The 16,474-nt window shown below is 46.4% G+C and overlaps 1 protein-coding gene across 3 annotated transcripts in view; it reads left to right on the plus strand.

Annotated features, from left to right (window-relative positions):
* The window catches only part of AMOT (angiomotin), a 142,432-nt gene that overhangs the window by 112,548 nt on the left and 13,410 nt on the right, over window positions 1-16,474 (plus strand). For all 3 annotated transcript variants that reach the window (XM_033945976.1, XM_033945977.1, XM_033945978.1), the window contains 4 exons: window positions 7,177-7,326; window positions 8,815-9,005; window positions 13,368-13,490; window positions 14,477-14,709. In XM_033945976.1, the coding sequence (XP_033801867.1) occupies window positions 7,177-7,326; window positions 8,815-9,005; window positions 13,368-13,490; window positions 14,477-14,709 (697 nt within the window). The remainder of the gene's footprint in view (window positions 1-7,176; window positions 7,327-8,814; window positions 9,006-13,367; window positions 13,491-14,476; window positions 14,710-16,474) is intronic.

Here is a 16,474-nt window from a genome sequence, read left to right on the forward strand (position 1 = left end):
GGTGCCAGCTTCCGCTTCTCAAACCTTTAATTCTTGTGAAGCCTTGAAACATCAAACACTTCTTCTGAAGCGACCCCCATCCCAATGTCTCACCACTTTTACCTTCCACTGTTTTATTCATTTTACTTCGATGTATTTTAAACAACCTTTCCCTCCCCGACTTCCCTTTTGTTCCATGTACGTTAATGTGAATTCGTCTAGTATTTTTAATATTTGATAAAATGTTGCTTTTAGTTACCTATTTTAATTGTTTTCTACAATCTTTTTATTTTGTACACCGTTTACACACTTATTTTGATAGACGGTATATCAAAAATAAAGAAACTTGGCAAGGAGGCATGGACCTGGCAGGGGCATGAACTGTTAGAGGCGGTTATGCATGTGATTATACAGTACCTGCAGTTACGGACTTAAGGGCCGGATTCTCATAAAAGCCGCTGAAAGAGGCGCTGGTAGGGGATGTTTTGATTTAAGTGGCACGATAATTGATCGTGCCATTAAAAAAAACGGATTTATAAAAGAAAAATTAGGCGCCCTCTGGGACTGGCGCCCGAGTCCATGGCGCGTAGCGGTGCCAAAATCCAGAGACCGAGTGTGGCGCAGTGGTTAAAGCTACAGCCTCAGCACCCTGGGGTCGTGAGTTCAAACCCACGCTGCTCCTCGTGGCTTTGGGCAAGTCACTTAATCCCCCCACTGCCCCAGGTGCATTAGATAGACTGTGAGCCTGGGAAAACAGGGTAGAAAAATAAATAAATAAATATGATGTGCAGCCATGAAACTTACATGTTATGCCACAATTTTCTTGACATTTTTCATTTCAATGCATATAGTAAATGGGCACAAGAATAGTGAAACCAAGCCATTGTGGCATCACCGATGAGGTTGGCTCTTAGGCATTGGTGGAATGAGGCATTATGACATCACAATACGAGGGGCCACTGAAAAGGTTTCAGCCCAACCAAGAAGAGAATGGGGAGAGTGTGGCACAGCCTCAGCACCCTGAGATCATGGGTTCAAACCCACATTGCTCCTTGTGACCCTGGGCAAGTCACTTAATTCCCCCCATTACCCCAGGTACATTAGATAGATTGTGAGCCCACCAGTACCTGAGTACCTGAATAAAATCATGTAAATTGTTCGGAGCTCCCCTGGGAGAATAGTAGAGAAAACTGAATAAATAAATAGTGTGAAAAGTTTCAGCCTCTGATAACTAGAGCTGTTATTGTGATGTCATAATGCCTCAGTCCACCAATAAGATCCAACCTCATTAGTGATGTCACAATGGCTCGATTGTCCTATACTTGGCTCACTTTTACTACATTTTGGGCTGTGGTTAAAGCCTCAGCACCCTGAATTTGTGGGTTCAAACCCACACTGTTGCTTGTGACCCTGGGCAAGTCACTTAATCCCCCCATTGCCCCAGGTACATTAGAGAGATTGTGAGCCCACCAGTACCTGAGTACCTGAATAAATTCATGTAAACCTTTCTGAGCTCCCCTGGGAGAACGTAGAGAAGATGGAATAATGGCACGCATTTTCAGAGGAATTTGTTGGAAAAGGAAGGCGGCAGCCCCTAGAGGGCCGAGGCCTAGGAGCCAGCTCTGTCTCCTCTGGCCTCAAATGCTATCCAATCTGAACCGTCTCCAGCTGCCGGTTGCAGGTTCAGATCCCTTTCATCCTGCCAGGAAAAAGAGAATGCCACGATAACAGTGTTTGAGCTTACACAGGTCCCTTAAGCTGCCCATTTTTGGACTAAACATGTGTTGCTGTATGTGGGAAGATGCCTTTTTTTTTTTAAGTTTGTATCCACGGGATACTCTGGATTGCAGAAATAATGTTCCCAGTTTACAGAAAGACACGCTTCCTGTTGAGAAATCTGATACCACAGTTGGGCCCTTGGCTCAGTATTAAAAACGCTGCTGGCGCAAGTGTGCAGGGCTCTGGTTACAGCCTCATAACTCCTCTAATCAATAAAAATCCTATAAGCCAACGAGAGAAAAAAAAAAAAAGAGAGTGCCAAAGTGTATGCTATGACTCAGATTTTCTATTTTCCATGAATTTTTGTTACTCTGCACAAAACCACAAAGCAAGTGCTTTTAATTACTAAGCATGTGATTGCAATCTTTAAAGAAGAAGAAGAAAAAGCCCTATTTCAGCACCAACGTAGCCGCAATTCAAAAGTTCAGACTTCAGTTGTTGGTTTTAAGCCAGACCTTTACTTAATTCTTCTTGACAAAACAACAATGTAAAGATTGTATATTATGTAGGCCTTAGCAGGGAAAACAAATCGATTTTGCAATCTGAAATGCTACCGAACAAGTTGGGCCAGTCCTGTGGCTCGACATATTATATTTGATGCCAAGTTTCCTACCCTTCTCTCCTTCACAGTGGTGTCCGTGTTTTTGCTCTCAAACGTTTCAGTTATGTTTTTTGGGGGTTCAGGTTTCTTCTCGGGCAGCTCTCTTGCTTGTGTTTTTTAATCGTTGCCTTTATTTAAAAATGGGTTGATGTGCTCCCAGTGGCATAGTAAGGGTAGGTGGCTATCCCCGCACCCTCCTCTCCATGTCCCCACTATTTCCACATCCACCCACCCCCCATTCCACACTTGTGCTCCTCCCTAGCGCAAGTGGCTTCTACAGCATGCTCCTCGCTCCAGCATTGGATTTCCCTCTGAGGGCACTTCCTGGCCCCGTGGCCTGGAAGTGATTCAGAGGGGAACCAGGCTGGCGCAAGCAACAGGCAGAAGTTGCTTGCGCTGGCAAAGAAAATAACAGAGGGGGGAGGGATGGTAGGGCAGGGTGGAGAGGCGCCAGCGGCCCCGCCGACTTGGCGCCGGGGCGGTCTGCACCCCCTTGCCCTTCTAGGGTGCTCTCAAGGCACTCCTGCTCTTTCTGCAGGGGAAGGAGAAGCTATTAGAGATTCATAGGCATCTGCTGGAGAGGATAATTGGTTTGAGCCTAATCTGGAGTGCTTGTCATCTCTTCTAAACACTTCTTTTTGAAGTGAGTATCTTAGATCCTCACCCCATGTGTCTACTACCGTGTTTCCCCGAAAATAAATAGTGTTTTATATTAATTTTGGGTCCAAAAAATGCACTAGGGCTTACTTTTGGGGATGTCTTATTTTTTTCCATGTACAACAATCATCTTTCCCTTCCTCTCCTCTACCCAATTCTTCCTCTTTCCTTTCTTCCCCCCACCAGTTCATCAGCTTTCCTCCCCTCTCACCCATCCCCTTGTGCAGCAGAACCCCACCGACCCTCCCACCGTGAGACTGACCTACCTCTGCTCCGAGGCCTCCTTAAGCAGCAGGGGTGGGGGTTGCTGAAACGACGAGCCTAATTTTTTCAGCAAATCAGGCAGCACTAGTGTCAGGGATGGAGTCAGGGACTGTCGGGTTCATTTGGGGGGAGGGGGGGCTTTGGGGGGGGGGTCGATCTTAACTAGGGCTTATTTTTGGGTTAGGGCATATATTAGGAGCATCTTTAAAAATCATGTTAGGGCTTATTTTTGGGACAGGGTACTACTACTGTGATTTTTGCCGATGTATGAGATTTTTATGTTGTGCAAACTCTGAAATATGTATGTAATACTGTGAGCCGCCTTGGATAAAGGTGGTTTAAAATGTTTTAAATAAATAAATCTATGCAATAACACAACTCGCAAACTCCACAAGGGACCTAGATCAATAACGTTCTTCTCAAGGTAGCGCGTACTCAACTACCCTGCTATGCCCTCATGCATAAATATTTTTATCAGTATTTTTAAGGATCCTCAGCGGCAGCACTTGGGGCTCAATACCATCTCCTTGCCCCAAGCTTCAACTCTTCATCGGGTCCTATCATAACTTGTACAATTCTATTACTTTTTATACTTTTTGCATTTATAATTTTTGAAATTCTTTATAATTATTTAAATTAACACTTAAAAAGCTATACTTAGCTTTTTGTCATGTGGTCTCTGGCCAAGGGATTGTCATACCGACATGTCACACTCTCCAAGTGACCCCTATCCATTTCTAATAAGTCACAAAAACAGCATTTCATTTCTTACCCATGCACTAAATCGCCAGCAAACACGACCACTCTGCCTATAGAGATGGCGGCGGCGTTCATTACAGGAATTAAATAGAGCCGAACCCGAGTGCACTGTACACACTTGATTACGTGGCAACAGCGTCACGAGACAGCTTGCCGGTTTTAAAGAGATAGTAACATTTTAGAACTGGAACCGTATACGCTATCTCAGTGGTTCCCAACCCTGTCCTGGAGGAACACCAGGCCAATCGGGTTTTCAGGCTAGCCCTAATGAATATGCATGAAGCAAATTTGCATGCCTATCACTTCCATCATATGCAAATCTCTCTCATGCATATTCATTAGGGCTAGCCTGAAAACCCGATTGGCCTGGTGTTCCTCCAGGACAGGGTTGGGAATCACTGCTCTATCTTATAACAAGAGCCCACCACCCAGCACAGCTAGATGAGGGAACCCCACTCTAATTCACCATTTAAACCAAAAGGTATCACAGTGTTTAGGGAATAAATCCATCGCTGCTCCTTATAGTTTAGCAATTCGTCACTATTATAAATAAATAGCATTTCTATACCGCTACCAGACGTTTTCAGCGCTGTATATTAAACTCACAGAATCCCAACAGATCGCTGCCTGAGCTCTGTTTGCCGATCAGTACATCCTTTTGTTTTTGGTTGCTTGCTCCTTCCCTTAAATTATAAACTGTTTGGAATGGGGAAATTTTTCCTCTCTGTACCCTCGCTTCCTTTCTGTTTTTTTTTTTTTTAATGAACTGGCAGTTTCCTCCTCCACCTTTGTACTTCTGTTGGCTTTCATCACAACTGTCCAGGGATTCACCCCCCCCCTCACTAAACAAACCCATTGTGGCCGGTGCGTGACAATTCTGGTCTGCGGATACTGGATCAAGGCTCCTTTCTGAAACCTTGCTATCTTGGGCCCTGACGCTGGCCACTAGGTGTCGCCCTTACGGGAGGCACATCTGTTCCTCCCTCAGGGATTGCCAGCACTGCCTCCATAGCACCTGCAGCTGACCTGAGGAGTGGAAAACCTGATTTGGGGGATGGAACTAGGGATCTCCCGCATACAGTACTCTGAATTTGGTGTCAGGTCAAAAGCGCGCTGGGACAAAGGCGCGCGCAGACAATTAAGCGCAGCGCGGAGGTGCGCGCCGCAGAAAATTACTGTTTTTACGGCTCCGACGGGGGGCGTGGGGGGAAACCCCCCACTTTACTTAATAGAGATCGCGCCGCGTTGTGGGGGCATTGTGAGGGGTGTGGGGGTTGTAACCCCCCACATTTTACTGAAAACTTCACTTTTTCCCTGTTTTTAGGGAAAAAGTTAAGTTTACAGTAAAATGTGGAGGGTTACAACCCCCCAAATCCCCCACAACGCCGGCGCGATCTCTATTAAGTAAACTGGGGGGGGTCCCCAACAAAACCCCCCGTCGGAGCCCCTAAAAACTGTAATTTTCTTTGGCGCGCACCTCCGTCTTGCGCTCAGTTGTCGGCGAGCGCCTTTGTCTTTCGCGGGGTTGTCTATGAACCTCTGAATTTATCTCCCGAGTGCTGGCCCATCCCACTTCTCGCTTCTGCAGGTGCCCCAGTCGCTTTGTGGTACAGCGACATTGGTTAAATTTTATATGCATGTTTCTTAAAGAATTTTCTATACTTGCTCTATGATTAGAGTGGTATACAATTAAAAAAAATAAAGTTCCTAATATCGAAAATGACACCATTTCCAGATAAAACAAAATAAATTCATTCAGACATTCATAAAGGATAAAGCAGGTGCTCCACTAATATTCGGTATGCATTCTACGCAATGAATATTCATGAGATTTGGTACCTATTTGCAAATTTTGGTTGCCTGGAAAGCTGGATCTTTTTGTAGCCGAGGGCCTGATTGGGTTTTCCTGGTAAAAACCCACCCACTCCACTACAGACCAATAAATGATTTGTTGCCATTTTTTTTCTTGTCTGTAGATATTAGTAACCAAAGATGTTCACATGGAAACAAGGAATTAATTTGCAAATGCCTTTTACTCTTAACAATGTCTCTATAGAGATTGTATCCTTGTTAAAAATACTTGGTATCATTATTGATAACAATTTTTCATATCATGAACATTTAAATAACATCGTTAAATCATGCTTTTATAGACTTCGATTGATTCGTTCAGTCTCAAAATTTTTAGAACCTAAATCGCTAAACATTCTACTTCATTCTTTGATCATTTCTAAACTGGACTATTGTAACTCTCTTTTCTTAAACATTACCCAAAAAGAAAAAAAACGCTTACAAATCATACAAAATACCGCCATTAAACTCATTTATAAAGGAAAAAAATATGACCATGTGACTCCCTTCTTAATTAAATCACACTGGCTCCCTATTAATCATCGGATTACCTATAAAATTCTATTGTTAACTTTCAAAACCTTAGACACCAATGAACCCCAATTCATAAACAAATTACTTATCCCCTATACTTCTTCACGTTCTTTGCGATCAAATAACCACAAACTTCTAACTATTCCTTCGTTAAAAATCATTGGAACCCGTCGTCAGGATATGTTTTCTGTAGTAGCACCTCAACTCTGGAACTCTTTACCTTTATACTTAAGAGAAATAAATAACTTAAACGACTTTAAAAAGAATTTAAAATGCTTTTTATTTAAAGACGCTTTTAATATTTAAAATTATCCAAGTGCTCTTTTTATATCTCAAGATCCGTTATATTGCCGAATTCTTATTTTATGATATAATTTTTAAGCTAAAATTTCTGTAATTTTTATGATCTTTGTATCTTCTAACATTTAATTTGTAATTGTATATTTTACTAATATGATTTTATCTTAAAACTTAATGTATAAATTGTTAAATTTTTAATATTTTATGTTATTTACTGTTTCAATATTGTGTTCACTTACAAACTGTAATTCGCTTAGAAATAATCTAATTAAGCGTTTAATCAAATATAAATAAAACTTGAAACTTGAAACTTGAGTTGTAGGGCCATGAAGGGTCCTTGGGGTTGGTCAGCTTGGCAGAAGTGAGGTGCACTTTGTATTTAAGAATCAGAGTGAGGGGGCTCCCTGCCTTTCCTTGCAACTTGCTACTCCTGTTTCTCTCTCTCTCTCTAGTTGAAGAAGAAGCAAGTTTATGTGGACAAAGTGGAGAAAATGCAGCAGGCTCTAGCCCAGCTTCAGGGTGCGTGCGAGAAGCGGGAACAGCTGGAACACCGACTCCGAACCCATCTGGAACGAGAGCTGGAGTCTCTCCGGATGCAGCAGGTAGGCCCTGGGTGAACGGGAAGGAGAAAGGGAATGGGGACTTGTATACTGCCTTTTTGGGGGCTTTGGCATTCAAGGTGGTGGGCACTGGAGGATTAAGTGACTTGCCCAGGGTCCAGGATTTGATCTCGCAACCTCAGGAGTGAGCCACAGCCCTTTCCAGGAGCAGTGTGATGGCAGTGTCAGGTGAAAAGCGCGCCGGGACAAAGGCGCACGCAGACAATTGAGCGCAGCACGGAGGCGCGCACCAAATAAAATTACTGTTTTTAGGGGCTCCGACGAGGGGGCGTGGGGGTACCCCCCCACTTTACTTAATACAGATCGCGCCGCGTTGTGGGGGGGTTTGGGGGGTTGTAACCCCTCACATTTTACTGAAAACTTCACTTTTTCCCTGTTCCCTGCAAACTGGCATCACCCCCCACTCGCAAACGCCACCCCCCTGCGAACCGGCATTGCCCCCCCCCTCACGAACACCCACTCGTACTGAAGCCTTACCCCCATCTGGCACCGGCACGCAGCACCAACCCACAGGAGGTGCCGGTGCCTGAAGCTCTTGCTGCTTGCCGGACTGGGCCTTGAGCATCTGCGCACGCTCAAGGCCTTCTGGCTCCCGCCTCTCTCCGAGATTCTCGGAGACAACGAGAGCCAGAAGGCCTTGAGCTTGCGCAGATGCTCAAGGCCCAGTCTGGGAAGAGGCAGGGTCTTTGGGCACCGGCACCTCCTGAGGGTTGGTGCTGCGTGCCGGTGCCAGATCGGGGTAAGGCTTCAGTGCGGGCAAGCGGGCATTTGCGTGGGGGGGGGGGTGATGATGGTTATCGGGGTGGCGGCGTTTGTGGGCGGGAGCGATGCCAGTTCGCAGGCAGGGAGACTCGCAAAGCGAGTCAACGCTCGGTTTGTGAGTCACGATTTGCGAAAATGTTTCGCTCGTCTTGGAAAACACTCGCAAACCGAGGTTTGACTGTGTAAGATTAACATTTGATACACTGTAATTGTGAAAGTGTCAAAAACCGAGGCCAGTGCACTTACTTTGACTCCGTAGAGCAGGGGTCTCAAAGTCCCTCCTTGAGGGCCGCAATCCAGTCGGGTTTTCAGGATTTCCCCAATGAATATGCATTGAAAGCAGTGCATGCACATAGATCTCATGCATATTCATTGGGGAAATCCTGAAAACCCGACCGGATTGCGGCCCTCAAGGAGGGACTTTGAGACCCCTGCCGTAGAGTGTTAAGACGAGAAAGATGTGTACGGAGCCTCTACAATTCTCTAACAGTCTCCGTCCAAGCAACCCCTATTTGAGCTGAAGAATTTTGAAGCGAAATCTAAATTTTTTTGCTAGATGTTTTTCGTAGGGTTTCCCCCGCTTGTGTGACGTATGATTAGCATCATGGATTCATGTCTGTAGCTCATCTGAAATAGGCCGTCAAGGTGTGAAAACAAGCCGAGGAATTCAATATGTGCAATCTTTTGTTTTGAATTTCCCTGAAACAGCGACAGGGCACTTCGCAGACAGTGAGCACGCCAGAGTATAATGCCACAGCTCTGATGGAGCTCCTGAGAGAGAAGGAAGAACGCATACTGGCGCTGGAAGCCGACATGACCAAGTGGGAGCAAAAGTACCTGGAGGAGAGTGTGATGAGGCAGTTTGCTTTGGATGCTGCGGCCACCGTAGCTACCCAAAGGTCAGTGGACGTACGGAACGACATTTTGTGGGGGAGACTTTGTTTACAATTTCTTGGTGCAGGCAGTCCCCGAGTTACAGACGTCTGACATAAGTACAACTCGTACTTAAGAACGCAGTTGTGGCTTCATTTGATTTCACTGAGCAGTCTTTCCAGTGGCACAGACTCCTACACAGATTCAGGAACGATGCCTGGCCACATTAAGAACAGTGTGTGGTTGTGCGTGCTGTACCTTAGAGGGAACACTGGTAAAACATAAGAACATAAGCATTACCTCTGCCGGGTCAGACCAGGGGGTCCATCGTACCAGTCCCGCAGCGGCTCCCCAGGTCCATGACCTGTAAGTTCTCCACCACCTAAATTGTTTATACCCTAATCCTGAAGTAACCTGCATAGTAACCCTCTATCTATACCCTGTAACCCCTTTCTCCTTCAGGAAGTCATCCAATCCCATTTTGAAACCCAATATTGACCTCTGTCCTATCGCCTCTCCTGGAAGCGCATTCCAGGTGTCCACCACCCTCTGAGTGAAGAAGAACTTCCTAGCATTCGTCTTGAATCTGTCTCCTTTCAGTTTTTCTGAATGCCCTCTTGTTTTTGATGTCCCCGCTAGTCTGAAGAATCTGTCCCCCTCCACCTTCTCTATGCTTTTCATGATTTCATAAGTCTCTATCATGTCCCCTCTAAGTCTCCGCTTTTCCAGGGTAAAGAGCCCCAGCTTCTCTAGCCTTTCAGCATATGAAAGGTTTTCCATGCCCTTTATCATCTTTGTTGCTCTTCTCTAGACCCTCTTGAGTATCGCCATATCCTTCTTAAGGTGCGGTGACCAGTATTGGACACAGTTGGGACAATTGGCCCTTTTGTCAGCTGGACGCAGAGGTGACAGTGTTTCGAGACCCAGCTCTCATGCTTTCAGCAAGTCCATGACCCGCAGAGGGACCAGAAGGGGTTAAGCCCATGGCTCGCGGTACACGGACGCTTTTCAGACGCCCATCCAGTGCAAACTTGGTGTGATATTGGGGGTTGGGGACAAATTTTGTTCCTGTGTCATTCTCTAAACCTGAAGTGGAAGTGTAAAGAGAGATCTATATTCTTTAGAGTCTCGGCGTCTGAAGGTGCTGGTGTTTTTTTTCATTCCTTTTCCTTATTGGGCCTTGATGTGCTGGACCTTTCTGATAGCATGGACTAGATCCCCTCCCTAATGTGTCTATTCTCTATTTACCTCCCTTTTTTTAACTTAATTAACTTCGATGTACAGTGGAACCTTGGTTTACGAGCATAATTCGTTCCAGAAGCATGCTCGTAAACCAAATTGCTCGTATATCAAAGCAAGTTTCCCCATAGGAAGTAAGGGAAACTGCTTTGATTGGTTCCACCTCCTCCCCCCCCCACGAGGCTACCGGCGCTGCTCCATTCTCCCCCCCTTGAGGAACCCCTCCCCGCGATCCAGCTTCCCCCCTCCCTGCGAACCGGCATCCCCCCCGCTCGCGTTGCCCCCCCTCCACCGCGATCCTACTTTCCCCCCTCCCGAGCAGTCAATGACACCCTTTACCCGACTTGGCACCAGTGCCCGAAGATCCTCCCTCTTCTGGCGCGGCTGGGCGGTGCGTCAGAGATCCTCCTTCTTCTGGGCTGGGCTGGGCTGGACTGGCTTTGAGCATTTGCGCATGCTCAAAGCCTTCTAGTCTTGCTCTCAATCTCGGAGAGAACGAGACCAGAAGGCTTTGAGCATGCACAAATGCTCAAAGCCAGTCCAGCCCAGCCCAGACCAGAAGAAGGAGGATCTCCGACGCATCGCCCAGCCCAGGCCGCGCCAGAAGAGGGAGGATCTTCGGGCACCGGCACTGGTGCCAAGTCGGGTAAAGGGTGTCATTGACTGCTTGGGGGGGGGGAAAGTAGGATCGCGATGGAGGGGGGGCAACGAGAGCGGGGGGATGCCGGATCTCTGGGGGGGATGCCGGATCGCGGGGGGGGGGGGGGGCGCTCGTATTGCGAGGCACCAAGTTTGCGAATGTTTTGCTCATCTTGCAAAACACTCGCAAACTGGTGCACTCGTAAACCGAGGTACCACTGTATTTAAAAACTTTCTGTCCCCTACTTCCCTCTCGTTCCACTTATGTCAGTGTGAACTTGTCCAGTATTTTTAACATTTGATAAGACATTTCTTTTAATTCGCCCCTTTTTAATCTTACTTTATTGTATACCCTTTGGACACACGTTTGATAGACGATATATCAAAAATAAAGAAACTTGAAATTTCCTTATTCAGTTCCTGCTCTTTTCAGGCAGCTCTGAGGTTGGTAGACTGGAAGCCCTGAATATGTATAGCCTAGAGCAGGGGTGTCCAACCTGCGGCCCCATGAAGTATTTTGTGTGACCCCGGTTGAGGGCGATGCAGTGTTTTCCTCTGCTGCCCCTGGGTGTTTACCATCTTGCCGGCTCCCTCCTCTGTCTTGCTGCAGCGTTTGCGCGGCCCCAGAAACATTTTTTTCAGCCAGTGCGGCCCAGGGAAGCCAAAAGGTTGGACACCCCCTGCCCTAGAGGAAAGGAGGGACAGGGGAGATATGATTCAGACGTTCAAATACTTGAAGGGTATTAACGTAGAACAAAATCTTTTCCAGATAAATGAAAATGGTAAAACCAGAGGACATCATTTGAGGTTGAGGGGTGGTAGATTCAAGAGCAATGTTAGGAAATTCTACTTTACGGAGAGGGTGGTGGATGCCTGGAATGCGCTCCCGAGAGAGGTGGTGGAGAGGAAAACGGTGACGGAGTTCAAAGAAGCGTGGGATGAACACAGAAGATTTAGAATCAGAAAATAATAGTAAATATTGAACTAAGGCCAGTACTGGGCAGACTTGCACAGTCTGTGTCTGTTTATGGCCGTTTGGTGGGGGATGGGCTGGGGAGGGCTTCAATGGCTGGGAGGGTGTGGATGGGCTGGAGTAGGTTGTGACGGAGATTTTTGGCAGTTGGAACCCAAGCACAGAACTGGGTAGAGCTTGGACTTGGAAATCAATCATGTTTATTTTTATTAAAAATTGATATTCTGCCAAATCTAGCAAAATACATACAAATCATCCAATCAGTAAGATAGTATCATATTGCAGTCTAATTGCCTGAAAACCTCTCAACTAGTGAATATGGCCATTTGGAAAAGACTCAATCCTAAAGGCTTGATGAAAGAAATGCGTTTTTAGTAACTTTTAAAAAAGTTTTAGGATTAACTTCCGTAAGTATCAAACTTGGAAGTTGATTCCGAAGGCTAGGAGTTTAAAAATAGAATGTCTTCAATTAAAATGAGAATCTAGACGGGTAGAATTTGCTTGGCAAAATGATCAAAAATCCTAGTCTTCGAATTCTTGTATGGACTGTAAAGCATAGCTCGGTAACTTCCACTGGGTTAAAAGGGGAGAGTGTGGCGCCGTGGTTAAAGCTACAGCCTCAGCACCTTGAGGTTGTGGGTTCAAACCCACGCTGCACCTTGTGACCTTGGGCAAGTCACTTAATCCCCCCATTGCCCCAGATACACTAAGAGAATGATACGGTGGTGGTTACCCGCGGCTAGCCGTGTTTAGCCACGGGTAACCCGCCAAAACCCGCGAGTTCGGGGACGAGGCCATTCACCGCCCCGTGGAGCGGTGAATGGTAGCACGGGACGGTGAACAAGGAGTGAACGCGCGGTGAATGAGCGTTCGAACCGGCAGCCCACTCCCTCCCGCCGGCCGTCCATGCATCTCCCTCCCTCCTTTTCCCTTACCTTTTCTTCTTGAAACTGGCGATTTCTATAAGGCTACGAGCTGTATTACAGCCGGAGCCTTGAAGTCGCGTCGCGTTGCCTGCTGGTAAAAGTCTCCTCTGGCGCAACTTCCTGTTTCCGGTTGCATCGGAGGAGACTTCTAGCGGGCAACCTGACGCGACTTTAAGGCTCCGGTTGTAATACAGCTCGTAGCCTTATAGAAATCGCCAGTTTCAAGAAGAAAAGGTAAGGGAAAAGGAGGGAAATGCATGGCTGGCCAGCGGGAGGGAGCTGGGGGTGGGGGAGATGGAGAGGAGAAGACGCTGAAGACGGGGACGGGGCGGTGAAAGGGACAGCGGAGACGGGGGCAGTGCAGAGGATGGTGGTCTGGGGACGGGGCGGTGACGGGGACAGAATTTTTCCCCGTGTCATTCTCTACACTAGATAGATTGTGAGCTCGCCGGGACAGGCAGGAAAAAATGCTTCAGTACCTGAATAAACTCCTGTAAACCGTTCTGAGCTCTTCTGGGAGAATGGCACAGAAAATTGAATAAATAAAATAAGATTTACCTGCCTGGCACAGTGATTGTTAACTTAACTCTGATGTTCTCACTTGTCACTAGGGATACCACCGTCATTAGCCACTCTCCCAACAACAGCTACGACGCTTCTCTCGAAGCCCGCATCCAGAAGGAAGAGGAAGAGATTCTCGTGGCTAACAGAAGATGTATAGATATGGAAGGCAGGTAAGCTGGGTGGCTAGTGTCTGAGGGGTCGGGGGGGGGGGGAGGTTTCCCAGAGGAAACAAGATTCTTAGAAATATCAGAGATGGTAGGCTGGACCAATGCAAGGTTGATGCGGCGATACTCTAGTTGAATATGGAAGAGATGGTGGCCATGGAGGCGAAGATGAGAGAGAATTCCATTTGGGTGAGCAAATTTTCTCTAGCCAACTGGTCAGTCATTGGAAATGTTTATATAAAAGGAAGGCCTGCCAGCGAAACTTTAGTGAGGTGCCTGTGTCATTATTTTTTTCTTGGATATACTTGTATACCGTGTTTCCCCAAAAATAAGACCAGGTCTTATATTAATTTTTACTCCAAAAAAACACATTAGGGCTTATTTTGGGGGATATCTTATTTTTTTTTTTCCCAAGTACAACAATCCTCTCTCCCTTTCTCCCCCCCTCCCCATGTGCAGCATCTTTCTAGCCCTCCCTCCCATCCCCCTGTGCAGCAGAACCCCACCGACCCTCCCACCGTGAGACTGACCTACCGTACCTCCGAGGCATCCTAAAGCAGTGGCGGCGGAAGCGCTGTAAACAGGCTGCTTCGTGGCCTTCCCCGCTGGGGCCTTCCCTCTGCCGCATCATGCGGCAGAGGGAAGGCCCCAGCGGGGAAGGCCACGAAGCAGCCTGTTTACAGTGCTTCCGCCGCCACTGCTTTAGGATGCCTCGGAGCAGAGGTATATCAGGTGTCGATGAATCGATGAGACCAAATTTTTCGGCGAATCGGGTAGCACTAGTATCAGGGATGGAGTTGGAGACATTCGGGGTGGGGGACTTTGGGGGTCAATTGTAACTAGGGCTTATTTATATTAGGAGCATCTTTAAAAATCGTGCTAGGGCTTATTTTCAGGGAAGCACGGTATCATCCTTTCATGTCTGCAGTGCCCGTTCCGGCAACCGTGTGTCTCTGTATGCATAACCTTGCTCCTTCTCTTCGGTCCCCCAGGATAAAGACACTTCACGCCCAGATCATTGAAAAGGATGCCATGATTAAGGTCCTTCAACAGCGATCTCGGAAGGAAATCAACAAGACTGACCAGCCCTCAACCATGAGACCATCTAAATCCTTAATGTCAATAGCTAATGCTGGCTCTGGTCTCCTGTCCCATTCCTCCACCTTGAGTACCACGGCCATCATAGAGGATAAGCGAGAGGACAAGAGCTGGAAAGGCAGTTTAGGTATTAACTCCATTTGATTCTCATACAGTACCTCTCAAACCAGTCCTTGAGGCACACCTAGCCTATCGGGTTTTCACAATATCCACAATGAATTTTATGTATTTATATATTCAGTTGTCTCTACTGTTCTCAGAACAGTTTAAATTAATCTATTCAGGTATTCAAGCATTTTTCCCTGTCTGTCCTGGCGGGCTCACAGTCTGTCTAATGTACCTGGGGCATTGGGGGATTAAGTGACTTGCTCAGGGTCACAAGGAACAGCGTGGCTTTGAACCCACAACCTAAGGGTGTTTTAACCTTTAACCACTATTCCACTCCAGAAATAAAAAATGTAGTAAAAGTGAGCAAATCCAGCCCATTGTGACATCACTGATGAGGTTGGCTCTTATTGGTGAAAAGAGGCATTATGACATCACAATAACAGCTCTAGTTATCAGAGGCTGAAACTTTTTCACATTGTTTACTTATTCAATTTTCTATTCTGTTCTTCTAGGGGAGCTCCAATTGGTTTACATAAATTTATTCATGTGCTGAAGCATTTTTCCCTATCTGTCCCAGTGGGCTCACAATTTATCTAATGTACCTGGGGCAATGGGGGGATTAAGTGACTTGCTCAGGGTCACAAGGAGCAGCATGGGTTTGAACCCAGAACCCCAGGGTGCTGAGGCTGTAGCTTTATCCACTGCGCCTCAAGCCCCTCCCAAGGGATGAGGCCTGAGGAGTCTGAGGAAATCAGGGCCTTCCAGATATCCACTTATTGCAGATTCAGTCATGGGATGCAATTGACGGGGCTCAATTGTTCTGCGTGCATTTGTCCGTGCGTGGATTTCTTGGTGTGCCGAGAAATCTGTATGAAAAAAAGGAAAGCCAAAGTGGATACATAACGGATATACAAGAAAGTCTGATTATAACATCAAAACAAACTGGGCAGCCACCGTGGCTGAAGAGAAGCGTCCGGTGCAAAGTTATGGATGAAGTGAAAAGGACGCTGTGGGAAATGTTGGCAAAAGGGCGATGGTTGATGATGTCAAACGAGCCTAGTTTGTTTTGATTTTACATCAGACCAGGGCAAATTAGGAGGCCTTAGTCTTGGAACACATAATCAAACCCAGGCAGATTTTTAGCTGTAAAAAGGCGCAAACGTATTTATAATTAAGGAAGAAATCCAGTGGCCAAGTTTTTTTAGTTTGTGTTCAGTTAAGAAAAAATGTTAAAAAGCATTTTTTTTTCCCAAACGAAGGCCCCCTTTTTTGTCTGAAGTAGAGAATGACACGGTGACAAAATTCATCACCGTCCCCGTCCCCGCGGATAACCGCGGGAAATAATCCCATGTCATTTTTTAGTGTCTATTTCAACCTCAGTCCTTCTACACCAGCATTCTTCAAAGCAAAGCTTGTGGGTCAGTGGTTGTGGTCATTCATATTCTGATTCTTATGTGAGCCAAGGATAATGAAGCCATTGTGACATCACTGATGTGATTGGCTCTTAGGCACTGGTGGAATGAGGCATTATGACATCACAATATCTGCTCTGGATACCAGAGACTGTCATTCTCAACCTCAATCCTTCTACACCAGCATTCTTCAAAGCAAAGCTTGTGGGTCAGTGGTTGTGCCCAATTATACTCTGATTCTTCCCTCTCTCCTTAAAGAATGACATGAAGATGGTTTCCCTGGGCTAAATGGGCTTGCTGGCTCCCTCCTGATCACCCCCTGTTATAGCTTTAAACTGCATTACAGTGAGATTTCTGTTAGACACCAGAGGG

Source organism: Geotrypetes seraphini, chromosome 5 (genome assembly GCF_902459505.1).
Source record: "Geotrypetes seraphini chromosome 5, aGeoSer1.1, whole genome shotgun sequence".
NCBI lineage: Eukaryota > Metazoa > Chordata > Amphibia > Gymnophiona > Dermophiidae > Geotrypetes > Geotrypetes seraphini.